General features: G+C 39.6%; 1 protein-coding gene across 5 annotated transcripts in view; it reads right to left on the bottom strand.

The window, feature by feature from the left end:
• MARK3 (microtubule affinity regulating kinase 3) overlaps positions 1-21,690 on the bottom strand; it is a 71,692-nt gene that overhangs the window by 44,755 nt on the left and 5,247 nt on the right. For all 5 annotated transcript variants that reach the window (XR_011600299.1, XM_070942178.1, XM_070942169.1 and 2 more), the window contains exons 2-3: positions 7,683-7,874; positions 732-785 (exon numbers count right to left, since the gene is read on the bottom strand). Coding sequence is in view for 4 of the 5 variants with exons in the window: in XM_070942178.1 (XP_070798279.1) it covers positions 732-785; positions 7,683-7,874 (246 nt within the window). In the remaining variant the exon portion in view is untranslated. The remainder of the gene's footprint in view (positions 1-731; positions 786-7,682; positions 7,875-21,690) is intronic.

The raw sequence follows: 21,690 nt of genomic DNA, 5'->3' as shown, positions 1-21,690 counted from the left end.
TCCAAAGTATCATTTCATTGTGGATAGAACAGAGTTTTTAGAAAAATATCACGAGAAATTAGCATTCAAACAATCATCAAACAGATATAAAATTTACTGAATAAATAATAGCATCATTCATAGTTTGGAAATATACATTCAATAGAAAATCCATCTCAGTGCTGGAAACATAAAAATGCAGCAGGGAATGTTCAATAGTGAAACAATGGGCAAGATACACTGGTTAATCTTTCCTACACTTCCTCCTACATCTTTCCCTCCTCCAGTTGCTTTTCTACAGAGGAGATTCCTGATATGAATTTGCTACATAACTCAAGGAAACATTTTGGGTGATGGGAAGTTATAGGCATAGCTTATATCTCCTCCACTGCTCAGATTCCCAATCAGTTTGAAATGTTTGAAAGTGATCTGTGAAGATGCTGTTTTTATAATTTTTGTCCATTAATCAAAATGGCAGACACAATTCCATTTATACCACAGATTTGGGTATGAAAATGTAGGTATAGTACTTATTTCAAATTTTTGATAAAAATTCTGAGCTCAGATCAAGACTAATTTTATTACACGATTCCTTCCATTCTATCCATTAGGAGGGAAAATAAGTATGATTAAAATGAAATCATTATTCTTAAAATAACCCACAATGTTTAAAAATGGAAGACAGAAGTGCCAGAAAAGAATATTCTAAACAAAGTAGTATACTTAAAAGATGGAACATCTAATGAACTTACCTTTTGTAGACTAGTTGGATTCAATTGAGTTTTGTCAATTATTTTTATTGCAACCTAGAAAAAATACAATTGTTTGATTTCTCTTAACTGTAGCTATATTACAAAGCAGAAATATTTGATTGTTAATAGCACATTACTAAATGAACAAACAGTGCACAAAATCAATGTACTGTCAATAGTAATAGTAATAATGGATGATGATATATTAAATATATACGGCACTCAGCTGCCAGTGATTCTGGGCACATGGACAATGGCAGGTGTGCCTGCCACTCGCACAAATGGAGATGTGCGCATGGATGCTTGCCCACCGCTTGCGCAAAACCATCCCCTCCCCCCCTCCTCCCAATTGGTCCCAAAGCTGGAAAGGTTGGGGAACTCTATTCTACAGCATCTGTATCACGTGGACATACTCAAGCAGCATATGGAATATTTTTGTATCTGCCTTCCAAAATGACTGAAGGAAGAATATTAAATTGAGCTAGTAAAGGCCTTTCTCAGCTTAGATACTGTAATATGGTTCAAGTATCTCACCCATATTAACAGATATGATTGCCTGCTCTGGAAAACATTCCTGGGCAACAGAGACTGTGCTTGTTGTTTGTGGAGATAAGAAAGAAGACAAATGAACATAAAGTATCAACCTTTGTATATGTATTACATATCTGAATCTAACTGGTTGCAGCACCAAGATATTTTACAGCTGCAGAAAGAAGCTGAAAAGGGTAACCAACAATGAATTGGAGTCATCTGTTTATGAAAAATGATTACAACAGATGATTTTAGAAAACGATTATAAAAGTGCATAGGTGATATAGTCATTAATGGATAGTGGCTACTATCACATTGTCCACTACATATGCAACCACCTCTAGTATTCTATAATTGCTAGGGAACAGTTGTGTAGGGGGCCGCTTTCTTCATATTCTTTAGATCCTTTGGCATCTAGTTGGCCAAAATAGAAGAGGATATTGGAATAATGGCCTTGTCCTAATGTAGAAGTACTCTTGTATTCTTAACTGAGCAACAGAATCCAAATCCATTTTAATGGCAGATTTTTAAAGAATATATAAAGATGCTTTGCATAAATATTGCCAAGAATATACAGTGGGGCAAAAAAGTATTTAGTCAGCCACCAATTGTGCAAGTTCTCCCACTTAAAAAGATGAGAGAGGCCTGTAATTGTCATCATAGGTAGACCTCAACTATGAGAGACAAAATGAGAAAACAAATCCAGACAATCACATTGTCTGATTTGGAAAGAATTTATTTGCAAATTATGGTGGAAAATAAGTATTTGGTCACCTACAAACAAGCAAGATTTCTGGCTCTCACAGACTGTAACTTCTTCTTTAAGAGGCTCCTCTGTCCTCCACTCATTACCTGTATTAATGGCACCTGTTTGAACTTGTTATCAGTATAAAAGACACCTGTCCACAACCTCAAACAGTCACACTCCAAACTCCGCTATGGTGAAGACCAAAGACCTGTCGAAGGACACCAGAAACAAAATTGTAGATCTGCACCAGATTGGGAAGACTGAATCTGCATTAGGCAAGCAGCTTGGTGTGAAGAAATCAACGGTGGGAGCAATAATTAGAAAATGGAAGACATACAAGACCACTGATAATCTCCCTCGATCTGGGGCTCCACGCAAGATCTCACCCCGTGGGGTCAAAATGATCACAAGAACGATGAGCAAAAATCCCAGAACCACACGGGGGGACCTAGTGAATGGCCTGCAGAGAGTTGGGACCAACGTAACAAAGGCTATCATCAGTAACACACTATGCCGCCAGGGACTCAGATCCTGCAGTGCCAGACGTGTCCCCCTGCTTAAGCCAGTACATGTCCGGGCCCGTCTGAAGTTTGCCAGAGAGCATTTGGATGATCCAGAAGAGGATTGGGAGAATGTCATATGGTCAGATGAAACCAAAGTAGAACTGTTTGGTAGAAACACAACTCATCGTGTTTGGAGGAGAGAGAATGCTGAGTTACATCCAAAGAACACCATACCTACTGTGAAGCATGGGGGTGACAATATCATGCTTTGGGGCTATTCTCTGCAAAGGGACCAGGACGACTGATCCGTGTACAAGAAAGAATGAATGGGGCCATGTATCGTGAGATTTTGAGTGCAAACCTCCTTCCATCAGCAAGGGCATTGAAGATGAAACGTGGCTGGGTCTTTCAGCATGACAATGATCCCAAGCACACCGCCCGGGCAACGAAGGAGTGGCTTCGTAAGAAGCATTTCAAGATCCTGGAATGGGCTAGTCAGTCTCCAGATCTCAACCCCATAGAAAACCTTTGGAGGGAGCTGAAACTCCGTGTTGCCCAGCGACAGCCCCAAAACATCACTGCTCTAGAGGAGATCTGCATGAGGGAATGGGCCAACATACCAGCAACAGTGTGTGCCAACCTTGTGAAGACTTACAGAAAACATTTGACCTCTGTCATTGCCAACAAAGGATATATAACAAAGTATTGAGATGAACTTTTGATATTGATCAAATACTTATTTTCCACTGTTCTTGTGATCATTTTGACCCCACGGGGTGAGATCTTGCGTGGAGCCCCAGATCGAGGGAGATTATCAGTGGTCTTGTATGTCTTCCATTTTCTAATTATTGCTCCCACAGTTGATTTCTTTACACCAAGCTGCTTGCCTATTGCAGATTTAGTCTTCCCAATCTGGTGCAGATCTACAATTTTGTTTCTGGTGTCCTTCGACAGGTCTTTGGTCTTCACCATAGCGGAGTTTGGAGTGTGACTGTTTGAGGTTGTGGACAGGTGTCTTTTATACTGATAACAAGTTCAAACAGGTGCCATTAATACAGGTAATGAGTGGAGGACAGAGGAGCCTCTTAAAGAAGAAGTTACAGGTCTGTGAGAGCCAGAAATCTTGCTTGTTTGTAGGTGACCAAATACTTATTTTCCACCATAATTTGCAAATAAATTCTTTCCAAATCAGACAATGTGATTGTCTGGATTTGTTTTCTCATTTTATCTCTCATAGTTGAGGTCTACCTATGATGACAATTATAGGCCTCTCTCATCTTTTTAAGTGGGAGAACTTGCACAATTGGTGGCTGACTAAATACTTTTTTGCCCCACTGTATATGAAATAAAGAAATCTACATGTCAAACCAATATTTCTATAAAGGAGAATGTTTTAGCTTCTCGTAATGAATACAATTTATTGGGATTTCTAAGAACATTAATTTTAATAGTTTAATTTTACTTTAATTTACTTTAATTAAATTTTAATTTAATCAATCATTCTCCTCCATGGTTCACTGCCTTGTCATGGCAAAGGAGCTCCTGCAGCTCAATGAAGCTATGAGCTGTATTGTGCAGGGCTACCCATGATGGATAGGTCATAGAGTTCTGACAAAATATGGTCCACTGGGGAAGGAAATGGCAATCCAATATCCTTGCCAAGAAAACCCCAAGGACAGTATCAAAAGGTTAAAAGATATGATGCCAGAAGATGAGTCCTTCAGGTTGGAAGGTGTCCAATGTGCTGTTGGGGAAAAGCAGAGGGTGATTACAAGTGACTCCAGAACGAGTGAAGCAGCTAGACCAAAGCCGAAAGAATGCTGAGCTGTGGCTGTATCTGATGGTGAAAAGAAAGTTCAATACTATAAAGAACAATATTGCTTAGGAACCTTGAATATAAGAGCTATGAATCAAGATAAGCTGGATGTGATCAAACAAGAGATGACAATATTGATCATCGACATCTTGGGAATCAATGAACTAAAGTGGACAGGATGGACGAATTTAATTCAGATGAACATTATCTATTACTGTGGGCAAGAATCCCTTAGAAGAAATGGAGTAGCCCTTAATAAAAGTATGGGAAAATAAGTTCTGGGGTAGAAGCTCAAAAATGACAGAATGATCTTGGTTTGAATCCAAGGCAAACCATTCAACATCACAGTAATCCAATTCTATTCCCAAACATTGATGATGAAGTGGCTGAGGTTGACTGGTTCCATGAAGACCTACAACACTTTCTAGAACTAACACCAAAAAAAAAAAGATGTCCTTTCCATCATAGGAGATTGGAATGCTAAAGCAGGAGATACATTTTCAAAAGGTAACTGAAATAACAGGAAAGTTTGACCTTGGATTACAAAGTGAAACAGGGGAAAGGCTAGCAAATTTTCTTTTGTTAAGAGTTTTGTCAAGAGACGTGCTGGTCATAGCAAACTTTTCAATAACCCAAGAGCTGACTCTGCATGTGGACATTGCCAGAAATCAGATCGATTATGTACTTTGTAGCCAAAAATATGGTGAAGTTCTTTACAGTCAGTAAAAACAAGACCTGGAGCTGACTGTGGCTCAGATTATGAGCTTCTTATTGCAAAATTCAGGCTTAAATTGAAGAAAGTAGGGAAAACAACTAGGCCATTCAGATATGACATAAAGCATTTCCCTTATGAATAAACAATGGAGGTGATGAATAGATTTAAGGGACTAGTTCTGGTAGACAGAGTGCCTGAAGAACTAGGAATGGAGATTAGTAACATTGTATAAGATGCAGCAACTAAAACCATTACAAAGAAAAAGAAATACAAGACAGTGAAGTGGCTGTCTGATGAGGCTTTACAAATAGCTGACAAAAGAAGGAAAGCAAAAGGCAAGGGAGAAAGGGAAAGATATACCCAACTGAATAGAGATTTCTAGAGAATAGCAAGGAGAAAGCCTTCTTAAATGAACAATGCAAAGAAATGGAGGGAAAAAAATAGAATGGGAAAGACTAGAGATCTCTTCAAGAAAATTGAAGATATCAAAGGAACATTTCGTGTAAAGATGGGCACAGAAGCATAGAGATTAAGAGAAAGTGGCAAGAATACCCAGAATAACTATACAAGAAAGATCTTAATGCCCCTGATAACCACGATGGTGTGATCACTCACCTTGAATCAGACATCCTGGAGTACGAAGTCAAGTGGGCCTTAGGAAGCATTACCAATAACAAAACTACTGGAGTTGATAGTATTCCAACTGAGCTACTTAAAAATCTAAAAGATGATGCTCTTAAAGTGCAGCACTCAATATGCCAGGAAAAGATCAGTTTACTTTCCAATCCCAAAGAAGGGCAATGCCAAAGAATACTTAAAAGAATTTACCGTACGATTGAGCACATTTCACACTAGCAAGGTTACACTCAAAACCCTACAAGCTAGGCTTCAGGAATATGTGAACCAAGAACTACCAGAAGTACAAGCTGGGTTCTGAAGAGATAGTGGAACTACAGATAAAATTACCAACATTTGATGGATTATGGAAAAAGCAAGGGAGTTCCAGAAAAACATCTACTTGTGTTTCATTAACTATGTTAAAACCTTTGATTGTGTGGATCGCAACAAACTGTGTCAAGTTCTTAAAAAGATGGGAGTACCAGATCATCTTACCTGTCTCTTGATAAACCTCTATGTGGGGCAAAAAGCAATGGTTAGAACTGGACATGGAACAACTAATTGATTCAAAATAGAGAAAGGAGTATGACAAGACTATACATTGTTACCCTGCTAATTTAACTTATATGCCGAGTACATCTTGTGAAATGCTGGGCTGGATGAATCACAAGCTGGAATTAAGATCACAGGGAGAAATATCAATAACCTCAGATATGCAGACAATATCACTCTTATAGCAGACAGTGTAGAGGAACTAAAGAGCCTCTTGATGAGGATGAAAAAAAAAAGAGTGAAAAAGTTGGCTTGAAACATAATATTAAAAAAACGAAGATCATGGCATCCGGTCCCATCACTTCCTAGCAAACAGAAGGGGAAGAAATGGAAGAAATGACAGATTTTATTTTCTTGGGCTTCAAGATCATTGCAGATGGGGACCACAGCCATGAAATTAAAAGACACTTGCTCCTTGGAAGGAAAGCTATGGTAAACCTAAACAGCATATTAAAAAGCAGTCACATCACCTTGCCAATAAAGGTCTGTATAGTCAAAGCTATGGTTTTCCCAGTAATAACATATGGCAATGACAGTTGGACCATAAGGCTGTGTGCTGAACAATTGATGCTTTCGAATTGTAGTGTTGGAGAAGACTCTTGAGAGTCCCTTGGACTGCAAATCAGTGAATTCCAAAGGAAATAAACCTGACTGTCCTTTGGAAAACAGATAATGAAGCTGAAGCTGAAATACTTTGGCCACCTAATGATAAGAGAGGACTCATTGGAAAAGATCCTGATGCTGGGAAAGATTGAAGGCAAAAGGAGAAGGGGATGGCAGAGGATGGTTAGATAGTGTCACTGATGCAATGAACATAGATTTGGACAAACTCCAGGAGATAGTGAAGGATATGCTATGGTCCATGGGGTCATAATGAGTGAGACATGACTTAGCGACTGAACAACCACAGTTTAATTTAGCAACATTTAATCAACCTTTTAGTTGTACTGTTTTAAGCTAAGAGACTTAGTGGTGCAGCAGACTAAAGTGCTGTTAAATAGCACCAGCTGCCTGCAATTACTGCAAGTTCAAATCTCACCAGGCTTAAGGTTGACTCAGCCTTCCATCCTTTCGAGGTAGGTAAACTGAAGAACCAGCTTGTGGGGGCAATAAGCTGACTTTGTATAAAAAAGACAACTGCTGGGGGGTGGGGGCGAAAGCCCTACTAAGCAGGTATATACAAAAGTATGAAGGCTATTGCTTAACGCACTATAAGCCACCCTGAGTCTCCGGAGAAGGGCGGCATATAAATCAAACCAATAAATAAATAAATAAATAAATAAATAAATAAATAAATAAATAAATAAATAAAAACATTTTGTTAGTATTAATTATAGAGAAAAAACACATCCTGTTAAATTTATATGATTCTATGCAAAGTTCACATTATTTTAATTATTAAAAATTATTATATTAGGAAATTTATCTTGCAAAATCTAAAAACAAAAATGCCAGTACAAGACTTTACCTCTCTGCCAGTAAGGATGTGTCTGGCCAGCTTCACTTTTGCAAAATTTCCCTTTCCAATTGTCTTAAGGAGTCTGTAATTTCCAATATGAGGCTGCTCATCTGCACAAGAAGCTATAGAATTCCTACAGCGAGCCCCAGACCGACTAGTGCGGGAGGAAATTTCCTGTCGTCCTTCACTGTGAGAGGTATGCTATAATAAAAATAGAAAAAATTAGGATATACTGTGACACAATAGACTCTAGAACTCATAATTAAGTTGATATCAGATTAAGAGACACAGAACAAAATATTGTTTTGCACTATGTTCAACTACTACAGATTTTGTTAACAGCTGGTGATAGCCATCAATTCAGGTGACTTTAAAACAGTTTAAGTATATAAGTTATGACAGTCAAATTAAAACTTTGATATTTAAACAGAAAATGTTTCTGTTAATAGTTTTGGAAAAGCCAAAAAGCAAACACCTCTTTTTTTCTCTTTTTTTTTTTACAACTTTTGCAGTCTGCCTATTGAACAATCTCAGTAGCTATTGGGAACAAGATGGATTACACATGGATTTCATACTTTGATTTCTAAACAAAAAAAAAAAAAATTTAAATGCAGTATAACGTAATAGTATCTTTACTGAACACACACACTTGTTGAAAAGTTTAAATCAGTAATACAAAATAGGCATTTCTTGCAATGATATGGAGATTCTGTTGGTTTCCACCATATTTCATATTTTAGTAACACATAAAGTCAATATTTTGCATAATTATTTAAAATCTTTGATAATATCAACTATAGCACTTTTGTCCTGTCTGCAAAAAGAAATAAACCCAAAACCAAATAATTGGATATGCAAACTTCATGATTTCCAAAGAAAGTCAAGTCCTCCCTTCTTCCCCACAACCACTTTTAAATAAAACTTTGCTTAAAGAAGAAATTTCAAAATCTTGAAACAGTTTTATACATTAGGTTGGTCCCAATACATGTCCTGTATGACCTTGGATTTTGGAATTTTCATTAATGATCAACACTACATTATTTATTTATTCCTTCCTTCAATTTATATGGTTGCCCACTTGTCAAGTGATTTTTATTTTATTCCCAGTCAAGGAAGTCTAGGCTCCATCTATGTAATCCTTCTGTTGACAGGATAAAACACATTTATTCAGAAAACTCTCTTGCTTTTAAGATGACAAAATAAGTTTTATTTTAGGAGGAGCTATTAGTTTCTCTTAATGAATTATTTTAGTGTTGTAACAATAATTTGGTAATTTATCATTTTACCACTGATAGTGTTAAACACCTTTTTATTTTACAAGTGAAATATTTGCTTTAGACATATAATAAACATACCTATATGGTCAAAATATTTTCCCCAGCTTTTTAATAATCTAAATTAGATAATTTATTGTAAACATAACTGGCCATTGCAATATCGTATGCAAAACTTTACAATTTTGATTCTATTATTGGAATTATAATAAAGTGGCACTGCCATATGTACTATATCATGAATCTTCTTTTCTTTACAATAATATTCTAGCATAATTGTTTCTTCATATTCTTCCTTATATTTACATTTAGTATTTCCTTTATATTTTTATTTATTTAAAACATTTATAGAGCTGCCCATCTTCTAACCAACTCTGGGTGGCTCCCAATCAAAAATTAAAACAACATATAAAATCATAGTAAAACTATAAAACTAAATACATTAAAACATTAACAACAAAAACCTGGTAACAAGTCCAACTTCTATATGTGCAGTCATAATCTTATCCCAGCACTTGGGGAAAATATTTTACAATTAATTTCCTATATTTTACAATAATTCATACTATTTTACATGTCCTTGTACTTTCCGGGATCTTGCGGACGAGTCGTGGAATAAGCGGAATCGGGGGAAAGGCGTATAGCAGCCCCAGAGGCCAGGGAATTGTGAGTGCATTGATCCCCTCAGCTTGCGGACAAGGGTGGTGAGTGAAGAACCGAGGGAGCTGGGCGTTGTCCCGATGGGCGAACAGGTCGATGATGGGGGTCCCGAAGTGGTGGGACAGCTCGCGGAAGATGTCCGGGTGAAGGCATCATTCTGAGTTGTCTATCTACGTTCTGCTCAACCAGTCCATGGTGATGTTCATCGTCCCAGAGATGTGTTGTGCCCGGAGGGAGAGGAGGTGGCACTCCGCCTAAGTCAGCAACCGGGATGCCTTGTCCATGAGTGGTTTCAAGCGGGTGCCCCCTTCGCGGTTCACGTGTGCCATCGTTGTCACGTTGTCCGTCTGGACCAGCACATGGTGACCCTCCACCGATGACTGGAACTGGAGGAGGGCGAGGCGAACCGCGCGAAGTTCCAGCCAGTTGATCTCATTCTGGCGATCCGCCGGCGACCAACTGCCCTGAGCAACTTGGGAATGCATGTGAGCGCCCCAGCCGGTCAAGCTGGCATTGGTCGTTATCATGAGACAATGTGGTTCCAAAAAGGCGCAGCCCTTCGTTAGAGCCGACAAAGTCCACCAGCAGAGAGACCCGTGAACCTCTGTCAGGAGGGATACCCGAGCCGTGGAATTGCTGCAGCGGGAACGCTGGTATGGGAGCATGAACCATTGAAGCTAGCGACCATGAAAACGCGCCCACGGGACAATGGAGGAAATCATCTTCCCAAGAAGACGAGACAGGAGCAAGAGAGGGATGGATTGGAGCGAGAGAATTTGACGAATCAGTGTCCGGATGTTGCGGCACCGGTCTGGGGACAGGAAGACCAGCCCCTTGCTGGAATCTATAACGGAGCCCAGGTGTAAGATCCTGGTAGTGGGGCACAAGTGGCTCTTCGGCAGGTTCAAGGATAAGCCGTGGTGCTGAAGGCAGTGGCAAACTGTGACCAGATCCTGTGCGGCTTGGGTCTGTGTGGATGACAAGATGAGCACATCGTCCAAATAACAAAGTACTCTGACTGGCATCTGCCGAAGATGTGCAGCTATGGCCGACAGGAGCTTTGTAAAGGTCCTGGGTGCGGATGAAAGTCTGAAAGGCATCGCCCTGTATTGAAAATGTCGATGATTGTAAGAAAAGCGGAGGAAACGACGTTGAGAAGGCCGGATCGGGATGTGGAGATAGGCCTCCTTGAGGTCCACTGAGGTCATCCAATCTCCCTCCTGGATGCATCCCAAGATAGATTTCAGGGATTGCATTTTGAACTGATGATAGAGGATGTATTTGTTCAGTTCTTTGAGGTCCAGGATCCCCCGGCAGCCTCCGGAGTGTTTTGGAACCAGGAAAAAGATTGAATAAAAACCGGTCCCACGGTGTTCTGTGGGAACCGGCTCTATGGCACAAATGTCGATGAGATGTTGTATCTCCGCCTCCATCAGTCGACATTTGGTTGGGTTGGATGACACAGGGCACTGGATGAACATGTTGTGGGGGCAGGATCGAAGCTCCAAGATCAATCCCAACTGGATCGTCTGGAGTACCCGTGTGTCCGAAGTTATCGATTCCCATTGGGCTGCGAAGTGCTGGAGGCGGCCACCAATGGGAAGGTAATGGAGAGCGTCATTTGCCTCTTCGAAAAGCACAGGTCCCCGCACCTCTGAAAGGGCGTTTGGGTGGGCCGAGTGCCTGCCACGATCCCGGAAGGAAGATCTGTCATAGGGACGATCAAATCCATGGGAGTATTGTCTTGTGGCGAAGGACCTGCTGAGTCCGGGTTCAGCTCGAAAGGGCTGCCTCTGGCTGTATGAAGGTATTTTGCACTCGGTCTGCCGGTAGGATGAGGGCATGACTTTGCGCTTGTCCTTATCTTCCACAAGAATCGGGTCTAACGCCTCCCCGAAGAGATGAGTCCCTTTATATAGGGCTGATGCAAGTCTCCACTTTGACTTCATGTCCGCTCTCCACTGCCTCAGCCACAGCAGGCGCCTGGAAGTCACAGACGAGACCAGGGCACGAGACGCGAATTTGGTGGCATTGAGTGAAGCATCAGCAGAATACTCTGTGGCCGCAACAATCTTATTAATGTCTTGGTGGACCCTCGTGTCCTCCGGTGGCAGGTGGAGTTGGCGCAACCAAATGAGGGTTGCCCTGTTGAAAAATGACACCGAGGTCGCCGCCTTGACCGCCCAGGCCGCCGGGTTGTGTGTCTTGCGGACTGTGAGTTCCGCCTTCCAGTCCTCTGTCCGAAGGCTGTCGGGGATGTCGTGAGACAGGAGCGTGGCAGACGAAGTCAAGTTCGCTACAGGCGTATCCACTGCTGGTAATGCCAAGACGTCCTGGAGAGACGGGGCTGAACAGTATAACTTACGGTCAAGACTGGTAGGTGCCGGTAAGGAAGACGGCAGGTTCCAAGAATGTTGCACAACTTCCGTGAAAAGTTGAGGACACTGAATGTAGGTTTGTTCCGTTTTAGGAATGTTAAATAGAGTATCGTGCAGTTGCGACATTGTTGGCAGATCGGAGAGCCCCTCCGAGGTGGCCAAATGAGTAAATGACTTTGCCTTGTGCAATAAGGACTTAAATAGAGATGGTCGGAATAGACCAGTAAACGCCGGCCTGTCGGGAAGGAGGTCATCATCGTCGAAAAACTCCATGTCCCTTTGGGCCTCCTCATTCTCCAGAGAGGAGTCCTCAGCTTGAGCAGAGTCCAACTGAGACGAGCAGTGGTCTGCCTGATCATCATAGTGAGAGACTTGAGGAGCCGGAGGAGGAGGCGGAGCGGTGAAGGTGGCGGAGGAGGAGGAGGAGGTGGAGGGGGTGCAGCCATTGAAATCGGTCTGTACAAATTAGGTTGGTGTGCGCTAGCAGCCAAAGTCCTGGATATAGTTTGAGAAATGAGATTCTCTATGTCACATGCTAACACGACATGTGAAGGACCCCCCCAGGCAGAGCCCCGCGGCCGTGGGTGTGTAAGTAACCTCCGGAGGAGGGCGCTGAGCAGAAGGCCGTGTACGAGACAAATCCACCGGAACTGCTATGCCGTGCAAGAGGGCAGCGGGAGAATTCACCGCTGCGGGCATTGGAGAAGAACCGGTCACAAGAGAGTGACCTTGGCACCCAGAAGGCATGATCCCTGAAGGGGGGGCAGAAACCCCTACAGGGCCGGCAGCTGGAATGATTGCAGGCAAGGCCGTTGACTGAGCCTGTCGCTAAGCCCGATCAAATTGTCGCTCGAGCGCCTTATGACATCTGTTGGCATCCTTGGCAGCAGCTGATGAGGCTGTGCGGCTCCTCGCTGAAATAACCGGAGCTGTGGCAGACTCGTGCGTATCCTGCTTTTTTGGCTTTTTCTTTGCAGGGCCCGGGGAAGCTGGAGCCTCAGAAGGTCCAGGGCTGTGCTCCAAGTCGGAAGAAAGCTCACAGTCATCCATGCTGAGAAGTGCTGAAGACATGAGTAGAAAAAAAGGTAAGCAGGTGCTTGGCACAAATGAGAAAAAATACATGTCCTATGGATTTTTTTTTTTTTTAAATTTGATTTATATGCCGCCCTTCTCCGGAGACTCAGGGCGGCTTACAATGCGTTAAGCAATAGCCTTCATTCTTTTGTATATTTTATACAAAGTCAGCTTATTGCCCCCACAAACTGGGTCCTCATTTCACCTACCTTAGAAAGGATGGAAGGCTGAGTCAACCTTGAGCCTTGGAGAGATTCGAACCAGCAGAAATTGCAGGCAGCTGTGTTAATAACAGGGTGCACTAAACCCCTGTACTATCAAGGCTCTTATTGATGTTTTCCATATTCCCTTTGCTTATTATTTTATTTTATTTATTTTATATTATTATTATTAATATTCCCCCCCCCTTTTTTTAATTATGTCAGTAATTTATTCTTATTTCCAGAAGGTTGCTTGGGGGTAGCAGCTGTGCCAGAAGGAAAAAAAACACCAGCTAGGCAACCAGCAATCATATATAAAGGTGGGCTGCATTGATTACTCCGATATAGGAAATACCAGAAGGACTGTAACTCGCAGACAGCCTTCCAACAGCAGAGGGCACCAGAGTGGCTGCTTAATCATTGCCACCGACTACTGGCCCTTAACACACACTGAGTATTCCCTTTCAGTTATCTCTTAAGTGCTGGTGATTAATTACAGAAGACCTGTAAGGGCAAGAAATGGCGCAGGGAAGCTCTCTGCGCAGCTGCAGTGCTGTTGCCGGATAGAACTGCAATAGGAATGCAGTCTGCGTTTGCTCAGCCTTTTCCTGAGCAAAAACCAATCAGGAGGCTTACTGCACCTGCGCAAGCTGTTGCGGGCAGAAAATGGTCAAAAAGAGCGGAAAGCGTGCTCCGACATAATGGCGGCCTCTGAAACCCCAGGAAAATGAGTGAGTAGGAAGAATGTGCCGCTGAGAGCAGGGCAGGGACTCAATAGCTGCCCCAACAATCACAACAGGAAAATTAAACTAGAAGAAGGTTCCCTGGCAAGGCAGGGCTTCTTATCTATTTGTAAATATATATGGCCAGACAGGGTGTAGGCCAGAAGACTCACCCAGCAGTCGCCAAAGAGAAGCAATATAAAGGGAAAACTCCCTTTATTTCCAAACCAATTCGAAAGTGCCAAATCGAAATCCAAATCAAAGTCAAGTCCAATCCAAGGTCAGAATAGAAGAATCCAAAAGCAAAGAATTTATTCAAGGTCTAGACACCAGAGATGAGTAAAACAAGTCTGATTAGCTGACTGAGTGAATAAAAACTGAGCCTCTGATGCAAAGGGGGCGTGTCCAAGAAATTTAAAGACACATACACTCAGGGCTGACTGCTAGACTGTTGAATAACCCTCGCTTTTGGATTCTCCAAGCAGCGCGCTGGAGAACATGTGATTTGTTTATCACTCCTTGTTTTTAGTTGTTATCGCAGCTCCCGTAACCAATTAATAATGAGTACCAAGGTACCACTGTACAATATTAAAATTATAAAACCAAATACATTAAAACATTAAAACAACAAAACCTGGTGCCAAGTCAAACTTTTAATGCATAATCATTTAATCTTATCCCAGTAATTGAGGGAAAAGCCAGGTCTTCAGAAGCTTAAATGCATAATCATTTAATCTTATCCCAGTAGTTGAGGGAAAAACCAGGTCTTCAGAAGCTTTATGGAAAGCTAGGAGGATAGAAACCTGCCAAAAGCCAGGGAATAGTATAGGGGCTACCATAGAAAAGGCCCTAACATCACTAGTCTGGCTAGGGGTGGATATATATATATATATATATATATATATATATATATATATATATATATATATATATATATAGCAAAATTATATATATATAATTGAATATCATTGGCATACTGATGATACTGAATCCTGTACCAATGGATGATCTCCTTTAGTAGTTTCACTTTAAAAAGGAGCTATTAAAGGCTGGAGCCCTGGGAAAACTCACATTGAAGGGACCATTCCTTCCATACCAACACCGAGACCAGCCATGGAGAAAGGAGAAGACTCACCATAACAGTGTCTCACACTCCCAACTCTTAAAGCCGATCCAGAAAGATATCAAGATTGATGATACTGGAAGTTGCTACAAGGTCCAGGTGGGCCAGAAGGGTCACACCACCTCTATCTCAAGCCCTCCAAAGGTCATCAACAAGTGTGACTAATGCCGTTTCAGTGCCGTGCTCTGGCCTGAACCCAACTGAAAAGGTCCAAATAATTCACTTCATCCAGGGCCCTTTGTAGTTGTGCACCAACCACCCTTCAACAACTTCCCCCAAAAAAGGAAGATTGGAGACTGGACAAAAGTTGTTCAATACTATGGGGTGCAAGGATGGCTTCTTGAGAAGGACAACCACGTCCTTTAGGAGGTGTATCATTCCTCCTACAAAGAGACATAAATCACTGCTTGGACTCCACTACATGTCATTTCCCAGGAGGCCTTAATCAACCAGGAGGGGCATGGATTCAGAGTATAGGTGGCAGAACTACCAGTAACTACCAGTTTCCAAGGACCCTGACCATTTCCTCAATAACAACTGGCTTGAACTCCCCCCAGATAACAAGATTCAGGCACATCTCTATCACCTCCAATAGATCTTATTAACTTTCAATTAAGTAAATATTATCCAACTTTTTCCACCGGTGACAAAATATTTTGAGCACATCTAAGAGTCTTAAAGTCAAAATGCAGAGAGCAAGATACAGAATAGAAAACTGACATTAAAAGTAATATTCTAACAATATTTTTTCACAGAAAAATGTATAGAGAGTATGAGTTAAAGTAAGCATACATTGAGAAATCAGCAAAGTGTAGGGAAGCATAAGTAGCTGAGATAAAAAGTGACAAACTCCCCTTATAAGAATCCAAAGTAAAAAATTGTAGATAAATTATATAATCCTAGGTAAATAAGAATTGTAAATTTCACAATTATTTCACTATTCTATTTCAAAACATCCAAGCTTACAAAGTATTCATGGAAAGGATTGGTGATTTTACTACCTCCCTCCTTCTTAGCAACTGGATACAATTTTAGTTTCTGGTGATCTACAATAAAATCAGCAAACTAAGAACAGAGAAATAAATTTGATAGTTAATATATTCAAAAGACAGGAAAAAAGCCTGTTTTTTGGACAAAAAAAATATAACCCACCTTTTCACAAAAGTTTTCCCCTACAGATGTTCCAGCATCCTTTTTCATTAAGAAATAGGCGTAGTGAAAGCAAGAAGAGAAAAATAAATAGAAATAAACTTGTCAAAAAGGGCAGTTGAATTTTATTAGAGGGATATTTATATATTCTTTTTATTGAAACATATTTCACAAAGTTATAATAAGGACACATTAACAATGATTAAAAGAGGATGTTATCATTAACATGTATGATAAACTACTGGCTATTCTACAGAAATACTAAGAGATTAACAATTAAGACACATGGTTGGTTATAAACCTGCTAAAAGAAAAAAAATACTTTATCATAGAATGGTTAGGAAATGCATTATATTTTATAGGAATTTGTATTTATTGTCCATCTTTAAAATTTTATTTATAAAAACACTTACCTATCATAAATTGCTGGATAGAAAAAATCCATATATTTGGACTATGATGTATTATCCTAACCATACAGGTATAATAATAAGCTCTTTGAATATATGGTCAATCATCTCCAGAGGTCAAGTTCATAATTACTTCAAAATATGATAATTATTGATAATTTTTATCAATATACCAATACTGTGAAAGGATCTTGCGTATGTGCCTCCACATTCTGCCTGGGCAATGAAAACCATATTTGCCCTCCCCACATTCTGCTTACTGAACTGTATACTCAGTCTCTCCTGCAGATAAGCTCAGCAACATGAAAGAATGGAAAATGACATTTCTAGGAAAAAGCTGTTGTCCCAAAAATACTGAACTAGATATTATTCCTTTCTTTTGCATTGCAACTCCTTAGCAGGTACAGATAGTCCTCGCTGAACAAGTATTCATTCCGTGATCATATGAAATTGTTGAATGAATTGTACTTAGATCTGGTCCTTGAAATTTCTGCCACTGCAGCACTCCTGAAGGGGGAGACTCTTTGCAGTAACACAAGTGTTCATTGCATGTATCCGGCCCAGGGGCTGTAGTATGAGGACCCCTAATTTAGTGCAATATAAAAAATGCAAATAATTTTTCTGCGGATCACCAAAATTTTCTCACGGACCACCAGTGGTCCACAGACCACCAGTTGGTGATCGCTGCTCTACAAGACATATAATTACTCTGAATTTCCATTTCTTGCTTACCAGGATTTGGTATGGACAGATTTCAATCTTTAGAGATCAGCTTTATTATTTTGTTAAATCCCAAAATTATTTATTATTTTGAGATAATTCTGGAATTATTTGGATCTACAAATACTGACTTTAGAGAGGTTATAAAAAATGGAGAGGATGCCTTTTTAATATTGTAGGCATGTGACAAACATTTGGCAGGTAATTTCCAAAGTGATAAAAATGCTTGTCCAAGCTTGCTGCTCAAAATGTTGAGGCAGCATATCCTCTCAGAGGTTTCCCATGGCCGCTTCAAGGACCTCCCATATTGTGTGAGCCAGTTTCTGGAGCAATCTCAGTGAGAATGACCTGCATCAACTACATCAAGCTTTTGAAGCCATGACATCTGGACATTTCAAACATTGGTTCAAAGGAGTAGTTTGGTTGCTTCATGAAGCACCCCTCCATATACATACATAACCCTACCGAACAATTGGGAATAAGAAGTCATTGTCCATATACTACAAATCATTCAGCAATCTATCAATGTTTACATGTTCTGTATAAGCAGACGGTGAGATTTATTTAAGCTATGGATTAAGCCTGGGATACTTCAACATCATAACATCAAACGTTGCCAGTTTTGGATTAGTATATAGATTCACACCTGATCAACCCATAGTACTTACTCACTTGAGGTACAAATGGCTAGGCTTCACCTACTTCACATTATATGAAATATTACTGTAGCTTTCTGAAGAAAGCTCTAATGCTAGGAAAGATAGAAGCAAATCAGAGAAGAAATCAACCAATAGCAAGGGGGGATGGATTCAGTTACAGCAATGATGGTTGCATGATTGGAGAACTTGGAAGGATCAGTTAGAGAAAGATCATTATGGAAAAAATCTATGTGATTGCTAACATAATCAAATGATGCACATCATCATCTTTATCTTGAACTCCAGAATATGAGACCAGAATCATGTTAGTAGGATAATCTTTAGCAATAATCTATGCAACCTTTGAATTTCTATGCATTCAATTATGCTTCTCTAATCAGGTGCTCTTCAGTCATGTTGGACTAAAATACTATACTGGCTTGAAATTTTGCGGTGCATTTAATACAGAAGAACATTAAATTATTTATTTCTGCTGAACAGTTGAATTATCTACTTAGCTTTTTCCCATGGGCAAATCTACCCTTTGGATAAAAATAAAGTTTCTTTTGTAAATAAAGTAATCTCTCAAGGAAATATCTAGAGAGGCATACATATTGGACCACTACACTCACTTGCTTGAGATGAGCAGCTATAGGAATTAAATAATGAGAAAACAAAGCAAAATAAGACAGATATGAAACAGCCAGTGAATTTGTAACCAGAAGCCATTTTAAAAAGTAAAACTATGTCCAGTACAATATAACCTCCTTCTCTGGATCCACCCTGTCTTCTGTACAATTAGCTACAGTATTAAACACTGTTAAACTAATTGACCGGATTCAGTAGGCAATATTTACCAAAAGATCATCACTTTACTATGAACAGAAAGAGCCTTGATGGTACAGTGGTTTAATGCACCCTGTTATTAACACAGCTGCCTGCAATTTCTGCTGGTTCGAATCTCTCCAAGGCTCAAGGTTGACTCAGACTTCCATCCTTTCTAAGGTAGGTGAAATGAGGACCCAGTTTGTGGGGGCAATAAGCTGACTTTGTATAAAATATACAAAAGAATGAAGGCTATTGCTTAACGCATTGTAAGCCACCCTGAGTCTCCGGAGAAGGGCAGCATATAAATCAAATTTTAAAAAAACAAAAAAAAACAAGAGTTCAATTTTCTGAATACATATTTTAATATTTTTCTATATTCAAATGTTAACAAAATTCTTCCCAACAAATATTTAAATCTAAATGGAAACTACTGCACTACCACAAAAAATAGAAGAGGAATAGCATTTTCAGCAACCACTAGGCTAGCAATATTGATCAATAAAAATAAGCAGCTGATTCAGCAACATGGAGTTCTCCTTCCTGTCATCTCTCAGTGTACTTTATTTCATAGGTCAAAGACAACATGCATTCCAAATATAAAATACTATCCATAGCCAATCACGAGACAGAACAAGAATGACAAAGCTGGGCATCACTATGCCAAAGAGAAAAAACTGGTGATAATTCATTAAATATTTGCATTATGTATCTCCTCATAACCCAGGGGCTTCTATGGCCCTTAAATTCATATTATGGCAGATACTTTTCTTAGTTTTCATTTAATTGCATCAATTTATTTATTCATTAAATTTTTCTATCGAAGTGACTCTAGGTGGCTTACAACAACTAAGAAGCAATTTTAATTTTGGTCATTGGTATACTATAACATCGTCATAATAAATAATATATAATAATTAGGTACTATTAATGACAAAGCACTCATATTTCAAACTTAAATTATGTCATATATCTGAATACCTGAGTTAAGAATTAGCAACCATTTTGAGGTAGGAAGTGTATTTGAAAATTTGAGCACATACCATGATCAATGTCAGAGAGTGGTTAATGGCTACTGTAATGGGCACGACCAGTTATATAATATCAATTTACTAGAAACCATGCTGATGAATGTGCTCTCTGAAATCCCTTCCAGAGTCACAGAACATTCTGGACCACCTTATTACTTTTCACTTTTTCTATGGAAGTTTGGCTAAGAATCATTATTCAAGACACAATTCAGTAGAATGGCACCTCCAGCCACCAAGATTTCTATAACACTCCTCAAGTATGCGGGCCCTGCACCTTAAGAATAATAAAAAATACCATTAAAAGTGGTTGAACTCTCAAGAGGCTTTTACATTCTTACATGAAAATATAATATTCCTATGGAATCTCATCACTGAAATCTTGGGAAATTTTTATAATTTTTATTTTTAATTTTACATACTTGGATGACTGCCCCATTTTGCAAAATCGCATGAATGCTGGAAAAGGATGCCAACCATGTTACAAATTAGAATATTACTAGATACTGGCACACTGCTCTATAGCATGCCAATTTCACAATATTATTTTTCTAATTAAAAAACAACAACAAATGAGATTAGGTAGATGCCAAGAATTGTGTCCATGGGCATTCTTATACTCAAAATGCACATTTCCCATGATGTGGATACTTGGATTTATCATAAAATAAATAATGAATTAGTTAGGAACTGAGGGGATCAACTGCACAAAATAAATAATACTAAAACAAATTAGTTATTTTGCATAGAACATTCTAGCTTCATTATTACTTACAGGAGAGAAAAAAATGCTGCTTTTTTCACAATCTGATATACTGTCCCAATCATGCCAAGTCTGTTCACTGATCAGTCTGTTCACTGATCAGACTACATTCTTACTGTCATCAACACTTAAATGTAAATATAGTAACTTAAGAGTAAGACATAGGCAAGCCTGATTCATCAATAATATTGTCAACCTAGGTCAGTTCTTATTCAGCTATTGTTAGAAGTTATGTATGAAACCATAATAACATCCAATAGGCAAAGATCTGGGATTTGTGTTAGAAAATATTTTTTTAGATTTCAATTTCATTATGCAACATAAGGCTACTTTAAGAAGTCATTTTTGCCCCCAAATTTCTCTTAGAGATAAAATCCCAAAGATATGTTAACTTGGGAATTTAGGAATGTAAAGGTCAAATGTCAACTCTATTTTTTTATTTATTTATACAAGAGTGTGTGTGTGTGTGTATGTGTGTGTGTGTGTGTGTGTGTGTGTGTGTGAGAGAGAGAGAGAGAGAGAGAGAGAGAGAGAGAGAGAGAGAGAGAGAGAGAGAGAGAGAGAGAGAGTTTCATATTATTTAACTGCTTTTGAAAAAACCCAAAACACCAATAATAAAATGCTGTGAAACTTCCATATTCCAATATACAAATTGGATAATGTGAATATAACTGTTAAGAATCCCTAAGATGATATAATTTATGCTTGATTTTCATTCCCAAAACAACTGCATTAATATTTATATAAGAATAACGCCACCTCTAATGAACTCAGTGGATTGTTTTTCTTCAGTTCTATTGTGTCAGATTCTGAGACTGCCTGGACAAGTCCCTGCAGTTTTCTTGGCAAGGCTTTTCAGAAGTGGTTTACTACTGTCTCCTTCCTAAGGTTGAGAGAGTGACTGACCCAAGGTCACCCAGCTGGATTCGTGCCTAAGGAAGGGCTAGAACTGATTATCTCCCCGTTTCTAGCCTAATGCCTTAACCATTAGACCAAATTGGGTCTCCAGTGAAATTGCTTCCAAGTAAAAAGCCATTAACACTGCATCATGAA

This window comes from Pituophis catenifer, unplaced genomic scaffold (assembly GCF_029215685.1).
Source record: "Pituophis catenifer annectens isolate HBS135680 unplaced genomic scaffold, rPitCat1.0.hap2 SCAF_1, whole genome shotgun sequence".
Taxonomy (NCBI): Eukaryota; Metazoa; Chordata; class Lepidosauria; order Squamata; family Colubridae; genus Pituophis; species Pituophis catenifer.
This window is presented reverse-complemented; position numbering and strand designations above follow the sequence as displayed.